This window comes from Platalea leucorodia, assembly GCF_965183815.1.
Source record: "Platalea leucorodia genome assembly, chromosome: 4".
In the NCBI taxonomy this organism is placed as follows: Eukaryota; Metazoa; Chordata; class Aves; order Pelecaniformes; family Threskiornithidae; genus Platalea; species Platalea leucorodia.
Genome location: NC_138826.1, coordinates 91,037,027 through 91,064,278, shown reverse-complemented (window position 1 = coordinate 91,064,278; position 27,252 = coordinate 91,037,027). Strand labels below are relative to the sequence as shown.

General features: G+C 42.8%; 1 protein-coding gene across 1 annotated transcript in view; it reads right to left on the bottom strand.

Annotated features, from left to right (window-relative positions):
• The window catches only part of PPM1H (protein phosphatase, Mg2+/Mn2+ dependent 1H), a gene marked incomplete at its 5' end in the record, with an annotated part of 135,809 nt that overhangs the window by 16,815 nt on the left and 91,742 nt on the right, over positions 1 to 27,252 (bottom strand). Inside the window, 2 exons of the mRNA XM_082308950.1 lie at positions 11,967 to 12,085; positions 19,284 to 19,368. Coding sequence (XP_082165076.1) covers positions 11,967 to 12,085; positions 19,284 to 19,368 — 204 coding nt within the window. The remainder of the gene's footprint in view (positions 1 to 11,966; positions 12,086 to 19,283; positions 19,369 to 27,252) is intronic.

Here is a 27,252-nt window from a genome sequence, read left to right as displayed (position 1 = left end):
CCAGTAATCACAGGTAGGGCCCATATTAGGGCTAGGGGAGGGGTAGAAAAAAAATAAAAAGCAACCAAAACACCAAGAAGAAATTAGTGGATGACTCCGCTCCTGTACTACAAAACATCACTAGGTGTGAAATCCCAAAACGGAACCAAGTGAGGTTTGCAAAACACTGTAGGTGTTTCATGGCAGACCACGTAGTCAAGAATAGCTTAGGTATGTAACCATGATATTTGGGCATCTCTATAAGAGACAACACAGTGAAAGCATTTAAATGGCATTTTGGGGAGGGCAGACAGATTAGCTCTTAAACCAAAGAAAAAAGGCACAAATCACTCCAAGTAGCCAGCATGATAATACTTCCCTAATGTTTAAATCCTGGAATAGCATTTTGTTGGGAAGGATGAGTCAGTCATGGACTTTGCTCTTGTTCCTTTATTTCCAACAGGGAATAGCTAACGTCTCTGCCTCACTCACCAACTTGGATATCCTGGTTTGAATGTGGAGGAAGAATTTTACCATCCCTGACTGCTCATGAACACGTCCCAAAGCTTCCAGCTGGACCTACAGTGCGGGGAGCCCTGGCAAAACTGCCTTGAGGAGGAGTCTGAACTTTCTCCTGTTCCTTGCATAGAGCCAGTTGTGCTCTGGCACCAAGAAAAAGGGTATCAGCTGAGTCCATATTGGGCATCAGAGTCAAATGACTAATCAAACCACAAGCCTGACAAGACAACCTTTCCTCCTGGATTTTCAAGTTTTTGTACATATTTGTTACAAACAGCAAACAAGACTAAGTTGACATGACTTAACTATTTGCAACCCCCTTTTTAAAGGAAAAAAACATACCCATTCTTTATCCACAAACTATATTATCTGCAAGACAACTACAAATACTTAAGACTTAAGCCCCCACTTTAAGTAGCCAAAAACGCATCAAGTTTTCTTCCCTCTCTCCCCTCCTTCCTTATATTCTCCTGCATAGCACCTCACACTGACTGTGCTTTAGGAAAAAGGGAAAAAAGAAGGGGTCAAAAAGGCATCATTTAGGCCAGTGTCCTTCAAAAGAATGGTCCCCACTGCCGAGTCCAGCATCTTTTACGGAACCACCATAAGGACCATCGTCCCTTGGGCCTTCAACTATTACACAATGGTGCAAGGTTGCTGAAAGAGGCCGTGCTGCAAGGGCTGAAGCTAACTCGGTTCATCAGCAGATTAGGAAGGGCAGCTGGCTAGCCTATGACCTCTGAAGCTATGCGACGAAGTGAGGGAGGCCCAGAGGGCTACAGTGATTTGTTCTGTGGTTTCTCACAGCAAATCACCTCTCGGGCTCAGAACTTGGGTGTCAAGACTCATCTCAAACATGGTTTTTTTTTGTTGATGTTGCCATCGCCTGAAAAATTATCAGCGCTTCAAAAACAATGCTCAGAACTGCAACCGCAGCAGTGGAGCTGGCACAGACGCACTGAAAAGCAACCTGAGACACTCTAGAAAAGTACCTATGTCCTGCATTACTAGCGAAACAGAATTAATAATATATGAGTGTGTGGTTTGCTGCAAGAGAAGGATGAAGGTCAGATTTTCAGCTAGCAGCTCAGTAACTGCACTGGGGAGAAGGAAGGAAGGAAGCAAGCTATGAAGTTCATTTTGATTTATGCCTTGTGAAACCTCCTGTACTTTGTACGTGTGTTTATTTCACACAGGCTACAACCTTCTGGACTATTTCACTTGATTTTATGTAATAAAGTTGCATTTATACCTTCCTGTGCTGTTTAGAGTGTGCTGTATATAAAGATATAATATGACAGTAGGTATATCAAACACAGACATACGGAGAACCTGAGGGGGTTGTTTGGCTTTTTTAGTGCCAACATGGCCTTATTCAACCATCTACGTAATTCAGCCTAGCTCCCTGTATTAACACACACAAACACAGGACTGCAACCCTCCACTCTCCCCATCTTCCTCATCTGCACACCAGGAGGTCTCAGTGGCCACCAGGCCATGACAAGATAGGTTATAAAGACAAGGCTACGGTATTGCTTGCTGCTCTGAATGAGCACTGTCAAGTGCTTCTGCCACGTAAACCTCTATTTTTCCAAATGGAAAAAAGGGGGGTGGAGGGGGGAGCAGAAAAGGCGAGGTTGTGCCCAGCTAGATCTAGCTGCATTTTTTTCAGTTAACTTTGTTTCTTCTTTTCATTTCAAAAGAATTATGAAATGCTACTGCTGTCCAAAAATACTGAACTGGGGCTTGACATATGTACCACCCACAAAGTTACATTTGGACTCAGGATCAACATTTTGGAAAACCAGGCCAAATCGCACTGGGAGCCAAAAGAGATGTCAGAACGAAAGAACTAGAACTGACATGATGTTACTCATATGCTAACTGGAATCTGCTCTAAATACATGGCGAAATAATCACCAGAAGCTGCTAAACACACAAGACAATCTACGGAAGAAGTTTCCTACAGTGCTGAGGTCATTAGCAGTGCTTTAGGCACTCTTTAAATAAAAGATTACCAAAGTTACCTGCATATTGCTGGGTCAGAACTTGAAAAACTGGTCAGCTCCCAAATACAGATCTCAGAGCCAAAATCCTAGATAATTTCTTACATGTGTTACACATTCTCCTGCCACAGAATTTGTTCTTAAAACTGGCCTTCTGAAAGCACATACAAATTCACGTAAGAGTAGAAATTGTTGATGACAAAAAAAAAAAGGCTTTTTTTTTTTTTTACAGCAAACTGTGTAAGGTTACTGGTCATGAAAAGTATTGCGTTGGCATCCCCAGGCACAACAGATGGTAGCAAAAACACAACCTACTCTGACCTGGAAGGCTCAGTTCTGTGAACAACAGGGGAATCCAAATTCCATGCTCTGCTTTACCATAGCACTTGGCTTTAGAAAGTTTGTCTGCTAGTGACACCTGATAGTAAACTGAGAATTAAACCTGAGGAAGAGCAAAAAGAATCAAAGGGCTTTAGCTTGAAGCATAGAGCAAAATCTACTTGTGGCAAGCAAGCAAGCAAAAGCACTATGGCTTCAGAAATGTCCTAGTTCATACTGAATATAAGGATGAAGGCTCTCCTTTGAGACAGGTTTGTAGATGCAGTGTATTTCTAGCACTGCTTTGCTACCACTTAAAAAAAAAAAAAAGAAAAAAGAAAAAAAAAATAAAACAAACCCAGAACCACCTCCAAACACCCCCCACCCCCCAAAAAAACCCCACAACAAAACCACCCCAGCTAACCAACCAACCTCCTGTCCCCCAAGCTCAACTTTTCCTTAGTCATACCAATAGAAAACCAGACTTTAACCCTTGAGCAACACAAAATTGGAGAGAAACTGTTTTTTTTCCCCTCCCACCCAAGGAATCAGTGGATTGGAGATAGCCCTTTGGATAACAGAACTTAAATCCCCAACCAAAAAGAACTGTTTATCTGTACCGTCTATCAAACTACAGGCATTAAACCAGTATAAGTGTGTGCTTACTACCAAGAAGAAAAAACATGTAGCACAGGTTAGGCACAAAGCCACTGAAAATTATGCAATTTATGGCTGGATCCAGACATAATTTTTTAAAAATGTCCTTACACATATGTGCTTCTGCAGAGTCAGGATCTCTAAATCCAGGCAGCACTGTCTAATACTAAGTACACTCTCTAGGTAGGTTAGCTTTAATGTTCCAGTGCCTCAGTTACCTTTCCCCTAGTACTCATCTGCCACATAGTTTAATGAGGTAAAACTACAATAAAAAGAAGATAATAAAAGCACACAAACTATAGTAATGCTTGTTAAGAGAAAAGATGATGGCAAATCCAAATGGATTAAAGTCGACAGATGCATGCGCACATATGCACAAAACAGTTTTTAGGGAAACATCTACTCTAAACCGAGATACTCTCATAGGCTTTCTTTCAGGTAAAGAGGAAAACATGCAAGTTTTAAAACATATGCTTTTCCCAGAAAATTCAGAAACTCTTTCTTCTGAACCTGAAACTGTATGTTTCATTTTGCAAATCCCAGTTCTGTCTACCCATCTACAAATTAAAAAAAACATTAAAATATCTCAGCATGGCTTGTACACATATATGATCCCTGGCTTGGTCAAATCAGACCAGCACGTGAGCTCTGGACCTCCAGGGAGCCTTCACTATGGTGCACAGTCCTAAGACAGAGTCTGGGCTTTGTCTGGAGAGGACATGTCCCCCAGCACCACATACTCCTATGGAAGAAATTCTCCTAAGTACAACAAACTCCGTCCATCTTGGCCAGCCCATTTTAAAGATTCAAGCACTGGCATGTTCTCTCAGGCACTTCCTGGAGCGTGGCTGATTTTTTTAGTCCGTTTACTTCTACCGGAGCATTAAAAGACAGAGGTAGAGGAAAAGTCATGAAGAAGATGGCCAAGTACCTAGAGAGGTCCTTGCCCAAAAAAAGGGGAAAAATCAGTTAAAAAAAAAAAAAAAATCAACTGAGGGTATTTATAAGCACCATCCGCTTGCTGCTTTTGTGCTCAGGAGGCTGGGAGGGACAGAGCCAGTGTACCTGCTACTTGTGGCTGGCTAAGCTTCCGCCACCCACGAGCAACTGAAAGTGTGTGCAGGCATTGCAGCTGCACATCAAGTGGATCCATGTTCTGCAACAGTCTCACCGGCCAAGTTTGTTTGGTTTTGTTTTTTTTTTTTTTTTTTTTTTTTCTCTCCAGCGAATTTGCTGTCTTGAACACTTCTAAAAGTTTACTTCATCTCTTCTACTTTTAAAAGACCAACAGGAAGGTTTGTCAGCAATTTACTATGGAGATAGAGGGGTAGGGGAAGCGGGCTGTTAACACCCTATGGGCTTAACGTACTGTGATGGACAGAAGAACCGTTTGTAAATTCGCATTTTGCTGTACTTCTTGTTAAAAGGATGTGGTGAGGCAGATGGGAGAAAGGTTGCATATTCGCTTCGCAGTGCCTGTTCCACACTTGCTAGCTGGGATCCTCTGGAAGGAAAGGAGATTGCTGCTAAGAGGAATCGTGGAGCAAACTCTTCTGGGAAAGATTGCTGTAGCGTAGGATGGGGCAGGCAGCGAGACACAGCAAGCTGAGACCTCACCATCCCACAGCAATGCTGGAAACTCCTCTGAGGAGCAAGGGGCCTCCTCTCAGCTGGGAGCAGAGCCATAAGCCAATCCTGGGAAGCAACAGAAAGACAGACGATTTCCTAGGGACCCAGCAGAGGTTATGTCAAATTTGTGCAGCTGGGGAAGCCACAGAAAGCAGGAGTAGGGGAAGAGACTTCACCTTACCAGGAAGAAGAGTTGTTTTTGCTTGGGTTTTCAGATTGAAGATTACCTTATTTCAGTTCAGTTTCTGTCTGACAAAACAGAGCTCTACAGACTGGGAGCCTTTTGTTCGCCCTTGCATGTGTGGCACCTGATCTTGTGCCAAGGCAAAGCCCGAGCAGAGTTGCACAGCCATGCAGGGACAGGCCTTAGATGTACTGCTTCCAGAAGGAGATGCTCCTGTAGGACATGACTCAGACAAACCTCATTCCTGGCGGGCTCACTTGGCTCCAGAGAGGCCGTTTACAAAGAGCTTTACCCCAGACTTAAGTTTTCTCTTTTGTTGCAGCACTATTACTTTCTTGTTTTCTGCTTTCTCCTGCCCCGAAGACACTGGCTCAGCTCCTGTGGCATGCGTGCACTTGGGGAAAACAGAGCCATTCGTCACTGTCAGGAGATGTGCTGTACACAGCAGGTCAGCTCTCACCTCCTGCTGCTCCTGCAGCGAGGGCTGCAAATCTTGAAAAGATGCATAACATGCACATTGCAAACAGCCATTCATCATCGCAGAGCTGTGCCCCAGACACCTCGGCACAACCCAGCAAGCTGCTCCGGCTGCGCGCACCGAAGAGGCACGTCCCGTCCTGCTCCTGGCTACCTCGCAATGAGAGACGAGAGCAAAGACAAAAAAAGCAAGGCAAGTGGCTGTGGATTATGGTTTCTGCTGCAAAAATGACATCCTCTCTCTCCCTTCTCCAGAAAGGCCCAGTGCTGCAAAGGTGGCCCATAATCATTAAATTATGAAAATGTAAGTTGCTGGGAGGAAATTAATACCAGGCATGACTGGGGAAAAGGCTGCTTTCTTGTGAAGTAATTATGAAATTAAAATTTGATCTCTCCCTGGCGATTGTACAAAGGATACGGCTGAGGTCTCGAACACAACAATACAGCCAGGATTTCAACAGAAGAAGCACAGAAGGTTTCACCAGACAAAAAAGCTCAATTAAAAAAGGGAGGTGGGGAAGAAAGGATGACTTTTTGTAAATTACATGAATTTGGCTAAAAGGCACAATCAAGCAGGTTACGGCACAGGGTTTGCAGACTTCCAATTACTTTTTACAAGTTGGAATCAAGCTGTTAGGAAATGCAGCTTATCTGAATAAGACTAATAATGCTAAGCTAATTAGACCCACAGGCATTAGCCAGCAGATAAATTCAGGCCAAAAAGAGGGACACTGTCACTTTAAATACTGCCTTGGGATCAGTGGAAAAGCTAATGAGGAGTGTCAGTTGGGGCTGTTTTATTAGGTGGTTCTCCAGAGGATATAGCCCGAGGTTTCTGTAGCAGGGCTTCTGCGCTTGATTCAATAAATCAATTTATATTAAAGGGGGGCGCAGCACGGGCGCCTGCTCCATAAAGCATTTCTGTGGCATTTCTCAATCTGCTCAGGCACTCCTCGGGCAGGCTACCTGAACGTGCTGTCAAAGGACATCGAGCCCAGCAATAAAGAATAAGATAGCGGCCACATTGGCAATATTTGTTCAAATCAGCTCACGCATTACCAAGCAAAACATGTACGTTGGCTCTCACCAGGGTATTCTGGATCCCCAATAAGTGATTAATGAGAGCCTGGTTTTTGTGAGCCGGAGTCTGAACCGCAGACGGCAAGGCAGGCTGCACAATGAAAGCAAAAGGCATCCATCCCAAACAAAATAAAACGGCTTGAAAAGTGAAGTTGCTTTTTTAATCAGATGCTTAGAGGCTGAAAGACATTCCCTGTTGGAAAGAAAAGGGCAAGCGCAGAGCAGGCTGGCCACTTTCCAGGCAGTGGACAATATTGACTCTAGAATAAAATGGGTTTTGCTTAGCGCTCGCTCCAGGGCACCAGCCTCCCTGCTTCAGAATAAATCACATGGGCAGGCGATTCCCTGGCATGGGCTGACCCTCGGGTGGCTAACCGTGTGCCACAGCACCCCCTTGCCGGACCCACGGACACACCCTTGCCAGACACACGGACACGGAGCCGGCGAAGGCTCCGCTGCCGCCGCGCGTACGGCATGCTCAGAGGCAGCACCCAGCTCCCCGGCTCGCTGCCGCCTTGGGCTTCAGCCCGTGACGTGTGGCAGGTACTGCACCAGCTCGGACCGTTTTTGATGGGATGCAGCTCAACTCTGCGTGCTCCTGGAGGGCAAAGGAAGCCGCCAACAAATCAGGTGAAAAAAATGGACTTGTTATCTAGGGATCGTTTGCCACCCTAAAAGCAAGTCAAAAAGCTAAAAGCTCTGATCCGGAAACAGGCATTTAAAGAACTGCACTGCAATGCAAGCAGCAGAAAGGCCACCGTTTGCGTTCCAAGGAGGAGAAAAAAATTAATTTTGAAACCACAAAGGCTGATGCCAGTTGGTAGTGCCTTCTGGATGCCGTTGGTTAAGTGCAGCGCTGTACAGCTCCTCGGGCCCCGTGGGAGGCCAAGAGGGGAACCCTGGAAGGAGCCACTGTGGGATGCAGTAAGCCAGAAAAGCAGGTTTTGGGAAGGTGTCTAGGATATAGTCAGAGCAAAGTACTTCAAAATTGTTCACACTGGATTTAACCACAAGTAAAGAAAACCCGACCAACCGTGTCTTAACTTTTAAATAAAAGGCAGAGACAGAGAATACTAATTCTGTGTAGTCCTTTAAAGCAGCAGTTATCATCAGGCCTGCTTTTCTTCCCCCATGTATTTCTACCTCAGGCTACGCACACTCCTTTTTAGCGCTGGCAGCCCTTTGCTTACGTGGCCACCGAGTCTTCCCTGATGCTTCTGCTGCCAGGACTTGTCAAAGCCACCAGAACTACCCTCTCTCCAGTACAAGTTTAACCTCTGCAAGCCATGGGCCTGAAAACCCCAGCCCAGAGACCCAGCTGTGAAAGACTGTCAGTAACACAGATGTCTGCCAGCAAATTACGGCTTGAGACAGCTCGGAGGCTTGTTCAGCAGGAGACACAGCTCTTAAGATGCCTTGCCAGCCACGCTACGCGTTTTGCAATGGTTGCTCAACCACAACATGCGTGGGGCAAGGGTGCAGGAGGGGCAGCTCACAGTCAGCTCCTACCTAAGTAGGATTTATTTTAGATCCATTTAATACAGCGGATTTCTCATCCCCACTGCCAACGCAGAGAAAGGAGAAAGGGTGGGAGAACTGGAGGGAGAAGGGAAAGGCTGGTCTCAAAGCAGTTACAGGCAGCCTGGACTAGTGATGCGGTACACATTGCTGGATCAGTGGTTGTCCTAATGCTGTGGGGAAACTTGGCAGCTCTGCTACCACTGTGGGCTGTTGAGACAAAGCCAGTGTGGAAACTTCACATGAAAAAAAAGAAAAAAAAAAAAAGAAAGAAAAAGCAAAAAGCAAAAAAAAAGGCCAAGTGCATTATGACAGACCCAAAGACAATAACCTTCTGTAATCCAAACAAGCTGGGCAAGCCAAGCCATTGTTGAGAATGTGAAAAGCTCCAGAGCACAGGAGAAGGGTAGAAATAAAGAAAAAAAATGCATACAGCTTCTAATAGAAAACACAGAAATGTCCTGAGTTTTAAAATAAAACAGTTCATTTTCCTGAGGAAACATCAGAGCAGAGATAGTTTTATACCCTCTCACTAAAGGAGTCAGTAATTAAGTGTAAGAGTGGCTGTTTCTTCCTAACATCACCCGCACCTCTCTACATGTCAAATGTCAACACCCAGTGAACTCACTGACCAAAAAAACGTTCAGACAATTGACCTTCTGCATTTTAAGTGATAAAAGTTTGGCAGTGTTTTAGTGTATCAAGCTCTGGCTGGCCAAAGCTCCATCTGACATTTTCTAGAAAAGGAATATATGCTAATTTATTCTCCATGATAGATATTGTCCTTAGAAACAAATGCAGAACAGACATATCCTCGGCCACTGTGTCCTGATGCATCCGTTAATTCTAGGAATTAGAAAGGGAAGAAAATAGAAGCAAAACCCTTGAAGTGGAAAACGACCACTGTGAAACACCCGCCACCTCAAAACCATTGCCTTTGAGGGCCCACCAAGCTGGAAATTTAATGTCTTGTCCAGAATCTCAACCATCAAAATTGACCCAGACTTTTGGATAAATAGAAACAGATTGCTTCTCCGCTCAGGAGATCACTGCACACAGTTCGATGGAAAACGATACTGCCTTGGGGAAATACCCTGTAAAAACGAATGGATCCTTATTTAGAAGGGCTCCAATTTAGATAAATTTATGGCAATAGAGCAATTCCGTCACCATTTTATTGTTCTGTGGCAAACAAGCAAAGAGGTAATTGGTGCACTAGCTGTGGGATATGGAGCAGATAAAAGATTCTGATTTTTTTATTCAGGACAAAAACATAGCCCCCATTTTCCACTTCCAGCCAGAAGTCAAAAGGAACAGCAGGGAGAGGTAGCCTCATCACAGTCTCCACATGCTTTTGCTTGGCACAGGCCACCTCTTTCTGGGACAACACTGAGGTGAATTCAGACTTGAATCTTCAAGTCACAGTTCAAGTATTTATTTTGGAATAATTGCTTACCGCTAGGCATATTTGTGCTAAACTGATGGTAATTTTTGCATTGACCATATTAGAATCTGTAACTGGATCATCATGTGTCCTACACTTGAAAAATCAACAGGAAAATCAACTCTTTTCTCCCCTCTGCCATATGCTAGAGCTAACAGAGTTCACACACCGGTACTGAAAAACAATACATTGACTCAAATCTGCCATCCGTTTAGACTTATCCAAGCTCTTCTACCTTACTCATTATTCTACATTTGAAATTTGTGTTCCTTCTTATTTGTCTTTCTTCTAATGCCAAACAGTATTAGCTATGCAATAACCATTTTGAATAAGGTGAAGTGCTATGCACAGATTCACAAATGAGGTACAAACTGATACACGGAATTATCTCTTCGTTTAATTTTTAACCATTCCAACCCTGTATGCAACCCAATGTTCCGCTGGTGATTTTGACTGGAAAAATCACAGTAAGCAGAACTTCCACTGAGCTTTTTGACATAGCTCTCAAGTTCATTTGCAACCTCTAGTGTACACGAATAGTTATTTTTCCCTCTTTGTGCTTTACTTGGTATTTATCAACACCAATCTGATCACTGTGTTGCCCATTCATGTAAATCACTTAATTCTTTGCAGTTCCTCATGGCCCTTCTTGTTTATTAGGAAAAGAGCTGTGGCGTCACTGGCCAATGCTGCAACTTTTCAACCATTCTAATCTCATTTCCTTTCCAGACCACTAACCAACGAGGGAAATGCAAAACAACTCTCACGAACCTGGAGAAACTCTCTTTGCCTTCCAACCATGATGAAAGAATTCTGCTTTTACCCTCCTCTGAGGAAGTTCTTGGCCCACGATACTTCTGTAGTTCTCCCCCAAATTAGAAGTTGGTTCCTCCCCCCCGCCCCGCTCTCTCCAATAGCATCTCACATCTTGAAAAAGCTTTTGGAAGTCTACATGAAGCCATTCTTTACTGATGCCTTCAGAGACATCCAGGAATTTAATAAAAAAATTCCCTTTGCAGAAACTGGGAGAGTGTCTCATGATCTTCCAAATGTTTTGCTGTTTAAGTCCTCAGTTGATCCAATGTTCTCATTCTGTTCCTATTCTTTTGCTCATGCCTGTAGCCTTTTTAAAATGTGAAGTCATCATTCTCAGGGTGAGACTGCATATTCTACTAGCAGCTGTTCAAGATGATGGACAATGATGGTTATTCCCAGATTAACATGTTCTGCACAAACACTCCAGATAATATTAAACTTAGATCATTATTCTGCCATTAAAACATCATTATATTTATGGTCTATAAAGTATGGGACAAATCAGAAGCATGTGGAGTTGTACTTGCGGGTGAGCATCCAAGTCTCTAAACCTACAAGAGTTCAGGCTTTTTAACCCCTTCCATTCTTTCCCTTCCTGAAAGGACATTTGCTAAGGATGCTAAAACACAAACAGCATGGAAGTGAAGACCATTTGCATATATAGGGCCTTTGCCTCTATAGATCACATACAGAGCCCACAACAGCAAGGAACATGGCTTCTCTAAGTGAGTGGGAGTTACTTGAGAAGGAACCTCTTGAACCAACACAGAACAATGAAGACATTTAGTCAGAGACAAAAAACTCATCGTTCTTCTTGTCTTCACTTCATTAAGTCAATGCTGTTCATTCAAGCCTTTTCGTTTTAGGCTGGCTATGACTTCTATTCAGATAGGTGCATCTCTCAAACAATTCCTCAAGGGTTACCCAAATCAGGGGTCAGCTGCACTGGAGTATGGGAGGCAGCTTTTCCCTTCTGCAAACATTCCTCAGCATGCAAAGGCATGATGGCCCACTGATCCAGATTCTATATAAAGCTACTTCCAAGACAGAAAAGTTGTTTAGCCTTCAGGAAGGTCCCCTGGCACATCTTCCCCTTTATGTGTTTGCTCCGCTTTGAGTGCTCACACGTTAAAATGAACCGAGGTCCTGGCTCTGGAGGGAGGTCAACTTATTTAAAAAGTTAACTTCTAAAAGAAAAATACATCTGAAAGAAGGAAATACCTTTTTCCCTTTAGTACACCTTCATGTTTGATGCAGTTTACACTAATCAAAGACACGCACAAAGCAGGCATTAGTTGGGGAGAAGGCTGACCCCATGCTGAGAAGGAGACATTCTTACCAGCCAGTCATGTTGAAGTCACGGTAGAGCATCCTCTTTCCAACTTCCTTGCGCTGCACCCTCCGTGGAAACTCTAAATGTGTGAACTCATTTCCCAGCAAGTGGGGCTGCATGTAAGCCTGTGGGCAGAAACCAAGCCACAGATACCACACGAACATCATAAAACAAGACATCATCTATTTTTAATGAGATAGAATTACCATCCCTTCCCGCTCCCTTCCCACACACTTTTTTCTTCCTCCCCCCCTTTTAAACAAGGAAGACGACGAGCTCCATTTCAGCAAACAATGTGCACATACACCAGTTCTGACACTGCAGGGTGTCCAGCAGCAGCCTTACAGGGAGCAGTCCTCTTGCCCTCAAAATCCTTCACTACTCCCTGCTCCTCAACATTTGGGATCTCTAAAGTCCACCTCATCCACTGACCCTGAAGGAGCCTGCAGGGCTTTGTAAAACAGAACACATCTCCTTTTGTAAGTCAGCAACCTGAGAGAAGGGAACAATCAAAGGACAAAGCCATGGAACAAGCAGAGACTTGGAGGAGTGTGTGTGGAGCGAAGCTCAAGCTTTTTGACTCCCAGTTCAGCTATGCCAACAACACACAAAACCTAATATTACTACCACACTTTAATTTTCACTGCCTAGAGAAAAATGTTCCCTTTTACCTGCTCAGTGTGCTGCACCCCATCGCACAAGACACTGCAAATAAACACAAGTTGCAGAGCACTTTATTTTCTTGTTTTCTAAAACCTACTTCCTTTGTACAGAATAGCCTTTAAGAAGAGCAGCAGCAGTTTTGTGTCACAACCGCAACTAGTGTTTTTGACGGTGTTAACATTCAAGTACTGCTGCTGCTGCCCTTTCTGCTGTTGCCGCCCTGCAGATGCTGGGATGCCTCTTTGCTAGAGCCGTGCCTGAGGCTCACGTGCTCCAGAGCTGACTGTACTCGAGAGCATTGCGAGGCTCTTTGTCCACTTTTTGGTTTGGGTTTATTCACAGATCACCTGACATGACAGGTTAATCCTTAAACCACACTCATTTTTCTTTAATATTTGCATAAACAAGCCTTTCCCCCTTCCTCCCCAAAGCCGCATTGTGAGCGAGCTCTTCTGAAGACGCAGTCAAATTGGCTAGGGAACTGAAAAAAGTTGCGTTTCTTAACCTTTCTGCAGATAACTCTTTTTCCTTATCCAGACAGTTAAGGCAATAAAGTCTGTCTTATCTCCAGCAGCAGCTGCCATCAGGGCAGACCAAATGAGCTGGCTTTAGTTTGTGGGTTTGTCATAAATCTAGCGCTCATCAAAGGTGAGCGGCAGGAAGCAGTGGAAGCCCTTATTGATCTACCTGGCAGCTATCATGCAGACAGTTCACAATAAAATATTTCCTGCATTTAAGGGCCGAGCCTGCTCCCACTCAATTTAATAGGAGTTGGATCAGGCTCAGCACATCACAGCGCTAACCTTCCATCAGCTTGTCCCCGTTCCCGTCGCCAGACATCCTTCCAGAGAACACCTCGAGCTCGGCTGAAACGGGGCTGAAGGAGATTGCTGTGTGTAGCCGACAAGATTGGATTCTGCTTTCAAGAGGCGGCTTTCAAGCACGCAAATGTGATATTGACATTGTGATCCCTTACTGGAACAGGAGCTCCATCAAATTCTCTCTCTGTGTACAGTTAAGGGAATTACATTTTTTCCTGCAGTCTACAGTTAGCCAAGGTTCCCTCCCCCACCCAAATATTGTTTTCAAGGACCCTCTAATTGGATCACTGTTCCTCATTACAGAAATGGTTGAGAAGCACTAGTGGCTTTTGAGAGGTCGAGCAGTGTTAGTCCAGATGAGGCTTTCCATAGTTCCAGAACTCTGGATTCTTTACTTAAAAGTACATGTAAACTTTTTATTTTTATTTATTTTCACTCCCGTTGCAAATATGATGGAACATTCCTAATGATTTATTTGATGTATTGCTACACATTGACAGCAGAGCACTGGGCTTTTTTGGGTATTTTTTAATTGTTTCTAGTCTATGATATTGTAAACAATGAAGTCAGTCTGCTTTCAAAGTGCAATTCAGTTCACTTCTAAAAATGCACAGCCTATCTTGATTAAATCATTACAAATCACTTCTAGCTAAAGACTACTGTCGCCTGCCTACAAAACAAGAAGCCTTATTTAAAGCAAAAAAAACTCATAGCTGACATCAAAGTGAAGTTATTTAACCTTTAGATTATAAGAGTACTTATTAGGCTGGATCACAGGTCCAGAAGGAAAAAAGTTACAGGCTTTTAGCATTTTTCCTCTTGAAAACAAGAATTTCCTTTACTGAAAAGGTAAAGCGATTGGGAAAGACGGCATTTCATAAAGATTTACTCAGATGGAAAGTCTGAGGTCACAAGTGAAATAAGATTAATAAAGCTGGCAGAGTTACCAGTGGACTGCTAATGTTCAAATAAGATTTCTCTTCCGCAGCCAAGCCTCAATGCTTGATTTACAATCCAGGGATCTTAACTTGATTCTAATATTTTTGGCGTCAGTAGAACAGAGGGAAAAGAGCAATTTGGAAGCTTCTGGTGCCTGTGAGCTGAATTCTTATGTGAAGAAATGGAGATTTTTGTTGGGCTTTTTTTATTTTAAGTTTTCTATATTTTTTTACCCTATTTAACAGTTATTTTTGATGCTCCACTGGTAATTCTACAGGGAGAAGAATGTTCTACTATAACACTCAGCTGGGACTTCCAGTCGGGTTTGTTGAGAACTGTTCTCCATTTACTATGAGGCAAGACTCTTCTCCCTCTCCACCCCAATCAAACCGTGCTGCACAGCAGAACCAGAAAATAAATAAAAAGCAACGCTTTAAAAATCTACAGATCTTTCAAGTAGATACAAGCAGACATCATGAAACCCCCTCAAGTGATCAAACGAGAAACAAAAACGGTAAGTGAACTGACTAGCAGAATTTCATCTGTGATGAGGCACCATATTTTCCATTTTTTCATTTGTTTAGTCTCGATTTGCAAGGACCTCAGATCAGAAACACCATTCAGAGAACTTAAAATTTAATAAAAAGAGTGACTATCAAACACTTTCTACATCCTTACAAGGTATGTTCAGACAACGCTGTAATTCTGTGTTACGGAACTGGAATATTTTCCATCATTTTTCTTTCAGAAGCTATTACAGTTTTTTGGCATAAATCTGGCATAGTCTGCATCATGTGGTTCTGGTACTGTGCCATTTTATGGTGTATTTTGTGGCTGGATGCATTACATTCAACATTAGTTGTTTAAAATGGAGTCTGCTCAAGGAAATATTAGTCACGTTTCTTTCAAAAGGCCATTTACTTCCTGCTGTGTTTCCTGGTGATCAGCAAAGCAAACATGAAATTAAGATAAACCTAGACTTACACACTAGTAGCGTGCCAGTTAATTAGGTGGCAGGGAACACTGCATGTATCTTATCTTACCCCGATAAGGCCTGCTGATGTGTTTTCCAGCTCCTCCAGTACGCACTGCTCTGGGACATCACCAGCACTAGTGGTTTCACTGTATTATGTGTTATTTTCAGAATTGCTGTTTTCCCCTACACCAGCTATATCTTACAACTTTATCCTCTTATATTGTGCCATTTTCTCCAACAGGATATTCTACTATATGGAACTACCGCTCACAACAGCATGCACACCGCAACGCATCCAGAAGTTTTGCAAATTACTCAGCCATTATCATATGGACATGTTTAAGCCAAGCAGAGATTAAAACTAAAGGAGGTGGTGGTAGAAGAAAAGAGGGACTTGGGAGCCAAATCCATCCCTGGATTGGTCTCTCCTCTTATGAAAGGCCAGGACCCTTTCCATAAAACCACACATCTCTTTTACCACAGCATTGTGCAATGTGTCAGATGGCCAAAGCAATCCTACACTGGGTGACGCAGGGAGCCACAAACTGTAAGAGAATTAAGACACATCTGACTTGTAATTGAAGCACTGAATTGACATTTAGGAGATCTAGGTTCATTTCCTCTTCAGGCTTGGGTTCCCCAAGCATACTTCAGCAGATAAGTTACCATCAACTTAATCTTCACCCGAACAATGAAATAAGAATAGGTCCCCTTTGAACCCACGCCTGTCTCATGAACAGGGCTCATGAACCTTCGTTTGAATGGTGCCAAACACAAAGAGCATCCACAGCTCACTGCTGCTGATGGCCACCCAGTCTCTACCAGTAGTAAAGCCTGCCCTGGTAGCAGCAGCGCACCACCTTTGGTCTGAGCTGTGAACTTCTGGGGCACTGCCTGGCTAAACACATGAACACGGTATGCAGTAACACCATACTGACCTCACATGACATCTCCAAAGTGCAACTTCGATAACTAATAGAAATACACCCATCTGCAATACACTCATTCATCGTTCATTTTAAACACGTTTTCCAAGGGAATAAGTAACAAAATCTATCCATTTACTGTTGCAATTTAGACTATCATGACTGAAATTAATAGTCTCCTCAGAAGATGAAAGGAAAATTGCCTCGGGCAGCCATTGCCTGCACAACTGCTTAACATACCAGAGCAGTTCCCAGTCAATACTGGATTTTTTTCTCCCTCAAGATACACCGATACAGTAAGCCAGGACTTTCCTGGAGTAGGTGCTATGTGAGCTCTCCTGCCACAGTGTGAAAAAGAAGACATACACAAAAATTCAAAAGAAAAGGAGGCTCGTGAATGCCCACCAGTGGAAGGGAAGCAGTATGGTGCACTGAGCCTCTAGAGAAGCTGAAGGACCAAAGGAACACTGGTGCAAGGCTTTCGTGCGTTACATCTTCAGAAGTGCTCTCTGACTGAAGGACTGATTGCCTGCTGCAATACTCTCTCAAGTCCCCTGCCACAGAAGTCTGCCTCTGCCATACAGCCTGCCTGAAATCTGCAGCTGTACGCTAATGGGGGTGCAGGTGTAGATGGAGGGATGACCATACCCAGAGCTGCTCAAAAGCCAGAATGACTAAATAGTCACCTTGTTCTTTTGAAGTTGCCATGCCAGGGGCCTATGCCCAAGGCCATTCTTGGACACATGGCAATAAACCTGCATTAAAATGGGAGCTGGATAGGGAAAACATTTGTTTTCCCCCTCTCTCAGTTACTCAACCAGTACCAGCTGAAGCACAGTTTTGCCTAAGACTAGGCTAGAGGACTTCATACAGAAATGCTCACATGACCTGAACAACTCTATCCCGCAGATTTCTTTGCATATGGAAATTAGGGCCCAGACAGGAGAACATGAATCCAAGATGCCAGTTAACTTAACCCAACATCCTGCATGGCTGAAGCAATCAATAGGCACTAAAGGAAGAGGAAAGCTCCTTCGCCCTGACTGTGCTAACAGTGTCTACTGCACAGGGAGCCAATGCTCAGGAGCCTGCAGGCTGTAAATCCATACCCTCCCTTTGCCTGTGCAGTAACTTCTCCACAGTAAACAGTATCTCTGCATTCCCCAAGTAAAATATTAATGCTAAAATGATTAAGTGATTTTCTTCCTATTGTGCAGGAAGAGCAGTGCAACATGTTTGAAACAAAGAAACTCAGCTTTAACTGCATGTAAGAAAATAAATCCAAAGTAATTAACTTTCAGATAAGAACAGCAGAAGAGAATTTGGATAGTGCAATAGACTGATAGCAGAACCCGGGGACAGCCAAGATGAGTAAGGAGAATTATTTGGGATCTCATCAGCAAGACAGATGCAGCCTTTGGAGGGTAATGCTTATGCCAACCTTGTACGAAATTTGGAGTTGTCTTTTTTTTTTTTTTAAACACTAGAGTAAAAATGTTACTTACAGAATGTTATGTTTGAAATTATCTCTAATTTTGTTTCATGCTCTTGCTGTCTTGCATGTATTTTCTTTGAACATGATACCCATAGCCCTAGCATATTTGCTACATATAGAATTAAAATAAACAAACAAAGGTAAAGGAATTTTCCAAAGGAAACAGCAGAAATGCTTTTCAAATCAGCTGCTGTTTTCAAATATAAGCCAGAAAGGACATCAAAAGAGAAAAAATCCCTTGTAGGCAATGCTTTATCTTGTATTTCCTACAGAAGTAGCAGACTCCCTAGATACTAGAGATACCTTTTTATTTTAAAGGCAAACAAATTATTTTAAATGTAACCGAACTGTAAATATTTATTAGGCCTCTTTTCCATTTGGTTCTCTGAATATGAATACTCCCAAAGCAGTATTTCCTCTGAAATTTTCAGCTTCAAGCTGGTGAACCTGGCTAAAAAAAAAAAAAACCAAACGCGACAACTGCGAAAACATTTACAATTTTTCTTAAAACCTTCCACCCCCACCTTCAACCACCAGCATTTTGCCTAATTTCAAACCACAGTGCTTGGGCCAGGCTGAAGATAAGAGACACCTAAAGAACAGGGAACGCCACTAGCCTTGGCCTGTCCACCTCACGTCAGGCAAAGCTGACAGTGAGCCTGCCTTGGCTTAAGCTTAAATTTCTAAGAGGAAAAAGCAGAAGAAGCACAAGAGAAATCTCTCGGCCACATTAGGAGTGAAGTTCTGACAAACAGCCAACCAACTTCAACCAACCAATCTGAACATTAAGGAAAGACTTAAAAAGTAACAGGATTGTTTGCCCAAAAAATAACACCATGCATTTTGACTTACATTTCCTGGGCAGCTTATCAGTCAACGCAACTTGATGTATAAAGCATCCCACATCTCCTCAGCTAGTCACCCTGTCCCAGCTTTATGGGTGCTGCTACACTAAATAAAACTAGTCTTTCTTCACCCATCCTATCCTGCAGCTACTAATACTTACTGAGATCACCTTTAAGTTGGATATCTTTTCCCTGATTGAGATACTATTGGCATACTATTAGAGCAAATGAACAAAACCCTGCGATATTGTTCACATGCACACAAAGAGCAGTCTGTGGTATTTTATACTGTCACACAGTAAACACTGGGATGGATCGAAATACCTCTGTGGCTTGTTAGCTCTATGTCTGAGCTCTCATTATCCAACACCACTGAGCTGCTGAAGGTCTGCAGCTGAACAAGGTACACAAGCACAGCCATGCTAATCGATGGCCTTCACAGAAGAGATAAGACTCCTTTCATCGGGATTTGCACCACCAGGCTTCTCTCCACATTTGCTGATGGCTAAAAGACATATACATGGTCAGTCACTGGCATTCAGCAGACATGTGGTCCTTCACTGAGCCACAGTCACTCAGCGGCATGTGTCTGAACCTTAGATACTACCAGGCAATGCTCGTCATCAGCAGCACCTGATTTGCTCCTCAGGTCTCTTACCAGATACTGCAGTCGCTGGCGTTCAGTCTCTGGCGTGAATTCTGAAGACATTGGAATGACTTCACCGTTTCGTATTATTATAGCCCTGTAATAGTAATAAATCATCATCAGTACAGGGGAAAAAAAAAAAAAAAAAAAAGTAAAAAATACCCAGAAAACCGCAGGGTACAGTCACACTCTTATTCTCTTCAGAATCACAGTAAAATAAAGCCATTTCTTTTTTACTGAAGTTGTCAGCAGAACAGGATAATAATTCCTGCCCTGCATCCTTTAGGCTGGATAACAAAGTATATTTGTATATGCCAAGTTCATTTCAGAGCTCACAAAAACATCCAAGCAACAAAGGCAAGAGTTATTTCAGTCGATGTCTACAGGGTATCCTTATTAAGTGAAACGCAGACACCCAGAGGAGATGCTGCAGAATCACTGATTGTAGAACAACTCTTTGCAGGTTTTAATCCCAGTTGTGGCTGACACTGTCTAAGCTACTGGTTTCAAATGACTCATGCAAACAGTTTCCAATTATTGATTGGTCATATGTCATGTCAGAACATTTCTACTCCAACAGCAAATGGAAATGGCAAAGCAAATCCTGTTTAACACAAATTTAACTAGTTACCTGCCAAAAGATGACAGCTAATGGAATGACTACAGATCAGCCAGGAGATTTCACATACACTTCTGCAAACGGCAGAGAGAAAATTCTCTCAAACACCTGCCTGTTGCCTCTTAACAACCTGCTATGCTACATGCAAAATACAGTCTGATTCTTCCCTGGTGCAATGCCACTGTCTGAAACACAGTCACAAGGGGGAAGAACTTACGCAGTACTCCTACCGCATTCTGTGGTCACGTATTCACTCACAGAATTGCGTTCTTTTATCTTTCCGTTACTTACACAGCTCTGTAGCAGTAACGCTTGGTGCTTTCGAAGAGCCAGATGAACTAGGTATCATCCCAAAGATTTTAACACCTGTTTTGGAGCCATTTCTCAACCATCAATAGGTTAATTCAGTGTTTGGATAGTAGCAGTGCACCACCTCTCCTCTTGAACTCACAGAGAACTTGGTGTAGATAACACAAGCAACCGTCACTTGGATTCCAGTTTCTATATGTTTTAAATGGTCTCCTTTCTGTGATCTCTTCATCCTGTTGATGTGATATTTACATACTGGCTTGCTTCTCTTGATAATTTGATCAATTTCCTGGCATTGCTTCTGTGCCAGGTATTCTGATAGCACCACAATACCACCAACAAATACGGTAGGCACACGAAGACTGAAAACTTAAGCTCTAAATTCAAAACACGGGCATCTTGAGAAAACCAGCCCAGGTACAAACCAACTTTGTAAAATTACTGGCACTGGATAACTTTCCAAGTCTTCTGGATATGATATTGGACTAAAATTGTCTCCGAATGATCATCTACTATTGCTAGTATGCAAAAGGAAGGAGCATTATCAAAGAGGAAAGGAACTGTTCGCATTTCTGAGATTCATGTGGCAAAGAACAGACAGGTACAGGATGGTGCTACAATGGGACAGGTGGGAAAAGGCTCTAGTGATGAGGGGAAAACCTCTCTACTTTGACAGATAACAAATTTACTGCTCCTAGGCTTCCAGCACTCCCTTGCAAATAATCCTATGTAGAAATTAGAGGTGGCAAGAGTGCAACCTACATACTGAAGTCTCCCACTGGCCTTCCACTGCTACAATTGAAAACAATATTGTGTGCTGAAATGAGACAGACATGGTGGTTGTAACTCATTCATTTCTTAAGAGAAATTTGTGCAAAATTTTTGATGGCTTTTTTTTCCCCTTTATGGGATCTGAATACATTACAGGCTTACAAAAATGGTGGTCCAATTAGAAATAATAAAGGTTTGCTGAAAATTTTTCTTTCGGATTTCCAAGACAGTTATTTAAAAATGATTTAATAACTCCACCACCTCTTTTCTGCAACAACACCTTTGCTTTTATTTTTGCAATTGCTAAGGTATTCAGCTTTGAACCAGACTAATTTACTCAAAGACAGTGGACAGTTTTTATAACCTTTTCATATGTAATTTGACTCACTTGAGTAGGCCTCCATTTAAGGGGACTGTGGGTTTAGTAGAGAGTAAGTACTCTGGCAACAGTCTAGACTAGACTGATCAAAGGAGCTGATCAGACACTAACCAAATTTTACACACTCGTTTAAGAGAGCCATAAGGGATCTACTGATCTTGTGCTTGTCTGAAAGAGCTAATATAAAAACATACATTGATATAACTGCTAGGGCATCAGGCTAATTTTTTAATTATCCTTTGCTTCCCCTTTAATCACCATTTCACAGGAAACCCATATTTTAAAGACCACTCACACCAGTCTGGGGTTCACCTTTTTCTTTGTGCACACTGACATACTTCCTATATACGTTGATAGCTATCATTCTCACTTCTATGGGTAGAATTGGGCCCTGAGGGACTCACATCATATAAAAAGCAATTCAGAGGCGAGTGGGTCAACCTTTCATGGCTCAACTTATTTTCACTAGAAATTGCAGCCACCTGGGATGAAAAGCACAACCCATCACAAAAAAAAAGCCCAGTCCTTTGGAGGGGAGGGAATTAAAGCAATGCTGTTGATACATGATAAAACAGAGCCTCGGTTTTATGTTTTTCATTAATGTTTTCAGCAGTTGGACTTTATTCAACTTGAAACTTACAGCTGCTCATAAGAGTCAAATGATTTGATCCGAGGAATTAGACGGCTCTAGATATGAGTAATGGGAGGGACGTAGACATACATATACAGGTCACTGGTCTGAATTCAACTCTGGTGGGCTCATTATCCTTTTACCAGTCTCTTTACCTTTTCCGCACCAGCTGCTTAGCAGTTTCATGACAGCAAAGGGTATTTCTGACGGCCCAAGTGACAAAACCAGACACATTCATCGGCCGTCTCACTGGAGAGGCTGGGTGCAAAAGCCTGGCCCGGGAGCCACCCTGCGCAGGGGGATTTTCCCCTGTGATTGAAGAGGTGCCGACTCAGGCCCTAATTGGGTTTGGAGACTGAACTGCCCTTTCCGTGACCTCGCAGTGACAGGGCTGCCAAGCACCGACTGAAGGCTTTTCCCACCAAGCAACCTCCAGAGCCCTGAATTCAATAGCCCAAAGTCAATAACTGCTCACGGGGAGGGAGCCTGGCTGACGAGGCAGCCGCAAACAGCCCAGCAACTGCTTTTAGAGACCCACTCTATACAGTCCTGCAGGACAATTAATTTTGACTTTACGCCTCCTAATGGACTAAGCAGCAACATAGCGTTACGTGAGCATTACTGCTCCTGCCATGCATGAAAGATGCGTGTACACAATGAAATAGTGCTCTGAAAGCATTTAGCTCCCCGCACACTGTGGAAATACGAATGTATTATTTTATACCAGAATGCAGCTGTCCTATTAAACTGTCAGAAACAGCTACATAGGAAGCAAGAAGAACTCGAAGAGATGCAGTGCCCAGAAAGCATCTGATTCTGCCATGTTTAATAGCGACATTTTAATTTCAGCCACACTGGTGAAACACATTATAGCAGAGCCACAGGGCGAGCCTGCCAAAGGCAGCTGGATGATTCATGGTTGCAGGGAACGAGTATGTCAACACTAACCAAATATTCTCTGCTGACAAGGTTGCTACAGACACATACCAATCATGAATTTATATCACCAATGAAGTAGTAATTAAAAAACAAAAAGTTTTTTTTGGCCGGATAGGAAATCAGGCGTCACAGATCTGCAGCCCCCTCGGTGCATTGCCCTCCACGCTCTATGGCTCTGAAGCCCTCTCCACGCAGCAGCATCCACAGCGAGCAAACAGGAGAAACTGCTCGTAAGTCTTGAGACCACGGAGACCATTAAGTCACTTATTTTGATCCCTTCTAAAAACCAACTATAGATTTCCCTGAGTCCTCTCCCCTCTTTCGAGCCCAGCTACCTAACTCCCCGCCCACATGAACTACAGGATCATACTTGCCCTTGCATTTCACAGATACGTGCTCTGCACGACAAAGAAAGTATGCTCCCTAACCCAGAGCTGGTAAATATTCACAGAAAACAGGAATATGTGTGGGGGGGAAAAAGTCCCCAAAACACAGCTGAAGTAGCCTAAAATGGAAGAAACAAAAATCTGATTTTGTATCTCTCTTCTGACCACTTCACTGAGTATTTTCTGATCCAGGGAAGCTATGCCCTGAACAACTAAATGTGGAGCAAGAGATGTGCCAGCGCCTTGGTGCGTAAGGCGGGACTGGCAGTCACAGCAAATCCTGCAGCGGGCTATGTCCACTCAGTCACACGCAAATGAAAAGAAACGCCAGGAGCTTAAAAGGCTGCATGTAAATCTACAGAAAATACTGCATTTATCTTTTGGATTGACATCACTGCAAAGTCCATAATGATCAGCTAAATGATCTTTTGAGTATTTCAGCATTCACACAGAACCTTAAGTATATGATTATTTTCTATATTCAGATTCAATACTTTAAAACAATATTTGGAGCTTTAGTATATATCCCCTTTTAAAATATGTGGCGAATGAATCAACAAAAGGGTAAAAATCTGCCACTGTGTTGTACTGCTGCTCTCACACTCAGGATGTAGCAACACCACCGGCTTAAGGAAAACATCAATACATCAATTGCTTTTGCATTTTTAATATGGATAAACCAGCCACCTCTCCTTGAATCAAGCAGGGTTTGTGTTTTTTTTTTTTTTTCTTTTGTGGAGAATACAATCAGCTGAGAATTGCACATCATCCTTTCTGAGTTTCTTATGAGAAACAAACAGAGGGAAACTCATACATTTTAGAGGAAGCTATTGTTGGTTACTCTCATTTAATCATACAGAGAAACACTTTAGTGAACAAGGTCAAAAGTGTAATTTCACTGCTGTCATGGGTCTATTGGGATTCTGGTGTTCAAAACAAAGAGGCATCTCCTACTGTTAAGAGTATTCAGGGGACACCCTGATTCCATTACACACTTTTTCAGCCAAAAATGATTTGAAACGCAACATTAAACTGCACATTTCTACAACAGAGGATAAAAATCTGGTAAAGGTGACAAAGAGAGACCGTTTGGAAAACCCTTTTTGACAGCGTATATCAATTCCAAGCCACAGGGAGGATGTATCCATTTTGTCAAAAGGTGTTAAGCACTGTGGGTTTGGTACAGATGAGGCAGAAGTGTCTGGCCTGTCTGAAGAGGTATTAGAAATGTGTCAATGGAAAAGAAAGAGGGATTAAACTGACAGAAAGAATAAGGCAGGGTTTTATTACATTCAAAGGGGAACGGAGCAGTAGATTTTAATTAGGTGTGTGACAAAATAGCTGAGGTAAAGAAAAAGTAAATCCTAGAACTATGGAATCAGTCTAGATGGGTACTTGTTTACTATGGTAACTAAATGCATATATTTAAAGAAGCCAAGGAAGAGCAATGCTAATGTCTGGTGAGCTTCAAACCAGTTTTGTCTATTTACCTTTTCTTAATTGCTAAGAAGTGAAAGAAGAAGTGATTATAAAAAGATTGAAAAAAACGTTTCTCTCCTCTCTAAATGAAGTACTGGAACGTACAGCCATTACGATTACTGATGACTTTTAATACATTCAGCCCTGGCACCTTGGTTTCACTTATTACGAACTGAATTACTCTCCCTTAGTCCCACGCAGACTCATTTCTCAATGTTTCTTTAGAAACCAGGTGAACAAACACCTCACTGCACTGGCAATAATCATGGAACTATAGTGCAAAGCCTTTAAATGATTTCCTTAATTTTATGAATTAAGGCAGGCTGGGGATAGTGAAACAAACCATTATATAATGTTTAGCTGCCTTAAAACAGGTCCCAGTGATGACATATCCATCACCATAAAACTCAGAGGTGAAAGCAGCAACCCTCAGCAACACCAGCGGGAAAACAACCCTGGCTGTTTCCCAGTCGTAATACCCAAGAGATGTTTCAAAAATGCCCCAACTCCTACTCGGCATCGCTACCAAGAAGAAAACAAGCAACAAACCGGGGAGGGGGCAGAGCCAATAAAAATTGCCTCTGTCCTCATTTTCCATCTACTGCCACTCAACAGTTCTGCCACCCTGGTTTCTTCATATTTTTCAGCACAAACATCAGGCTGTCCACAGAAATATTGTGACAGAATAGAAACACTGGATCATTTTTCTTTCAGCCAAACAAAGCCAACATGAAGCGGGAACGCACTCTCCCTGCCTGTGGCTCTTCCTGTGACAATGTAGTCTCATCGTGTATGCTGTGGTTAAAGCAGGCTGCTTGACGCATTCATTCATTCAGCACTTGGGGGAACTTCAGCTCCCTCAAGCCAATAAAAGGTGCAAGAACTTGCCTTGGTGAAGTACTGCACAAAGGCAGCGTTAAAGTAATTTCCTACAGGAGTGTGCTTCGGCATTTCCTGCAGAACAATGAAGAACCCTCCCAGACTTCTGCTAAAGGCCTTTTGCAGGCTGCCAGCCACCCTGCCTGCTCCGCGGGTTAAAAGCAGCACAACCACTGGGTACAGCCCTGCTCCGGCAGCACACTGATGCCAGGCGTTCCCAGGAATTTTATTCAAGGGCCTCTTTTCACATCCTTGCACCAGCACGGAGCCAAGCGTGCTACACCTCTCCTGTGGCAACACAAGAACCTCCTCCTGCCTTTGAAACAAACCAGGAAAAGAAATTACGAAATCCAGTCCCTGCAAAAAACCCCGACAGTCATCTTTCAGAGGTACCTACAAGCACGTGAACTGTTCCTGTGCAAGCATGTGTAGAGCTTTATGGTGTTTCCAGTTACCTGACTCATTCATATTTACATTTCTAATGCTTGTTTAGCGATTCCTGTGGAGAAGGCCTCTGCACAAAATAAGGCTGCCGATATACTCTAAAGCCACTATTCTGGTAGTCTGTTTTTACTAAATGAATTGTATTATTTTTAATAAAGGATCACAAATGGGCAAGCAGAAACTGTTTCTCAAAGCAAAATAATATTCATAGATTTCCACGGAAGGGCTTACTTCTCATCTAAACTAGCACTTCAGCCAGTCAGCATCTTCCTTACTGCTACCAAAAATAATAAAAATCTGAATTTTTAGAACTGATCTCACATTCCATCCCATATATTCAACTAGCAACTTAATAAGCAGCAGTTGAAGGGATTTTCTACTCCTGGCGTCCTCCCTCTGCCCTATATATTGCATCCAACGATGAGAAGCACTTGGCCATCACCAGCACTGTAACTGAGTTACTTCAGTTGTTGACGCATCACTACTCACTCTACAGTTTTAAATTAAATATAATACTGAGCTTGCAGGTTGTCCACAGAGGAGATAGCTTGGAGAAGACACATTGCCCGGTCATTTTTGACCCCAGGAGCTCCACACTTCTAGTTCTCAGTGCCTCTTTGGCAGGCTGCAGCTCCATTCCCATGGGACTCTCCCATGAATTCCCTGCTCTAGTTTAGGTCCTCAAGTGTATTGCTTGTCTGATGCTATCTAAGTACAGAGTTATTATTAGCAGTTGGCTTATTATTAGCAGTTGGCTTTATTAACAGTGTTTCATTTTAGGGCTAATTATACTTTTTTTTTTTTTTTCCTCCCACCCCGTTTTTAATGGGATGGCACTGGCTACCTGTATGGGATTTGTTTGTTTGTTTAATCAGGAAAGTTACTTTTGCAATTGAACCAGTGGTGACTTTATATGTTTACTTATACGCTTCTAGTATTGTCCACTCCGGTTCCATTAGCACTAAACCAAAAGCCAATGAACTAAACTAAAATGCTCTGTAATTAATTGTGTGTACTTTCCTGTTGGTTTACATCTGAATCCACTGATCTTTCAGAGAGGACTTCAGCTGGCAGACAGGAAGCTATTACAACCCAGTTTATAGTGAGTTTATAGCGACACTGCTAGCACATGAAAACTGCCCGCC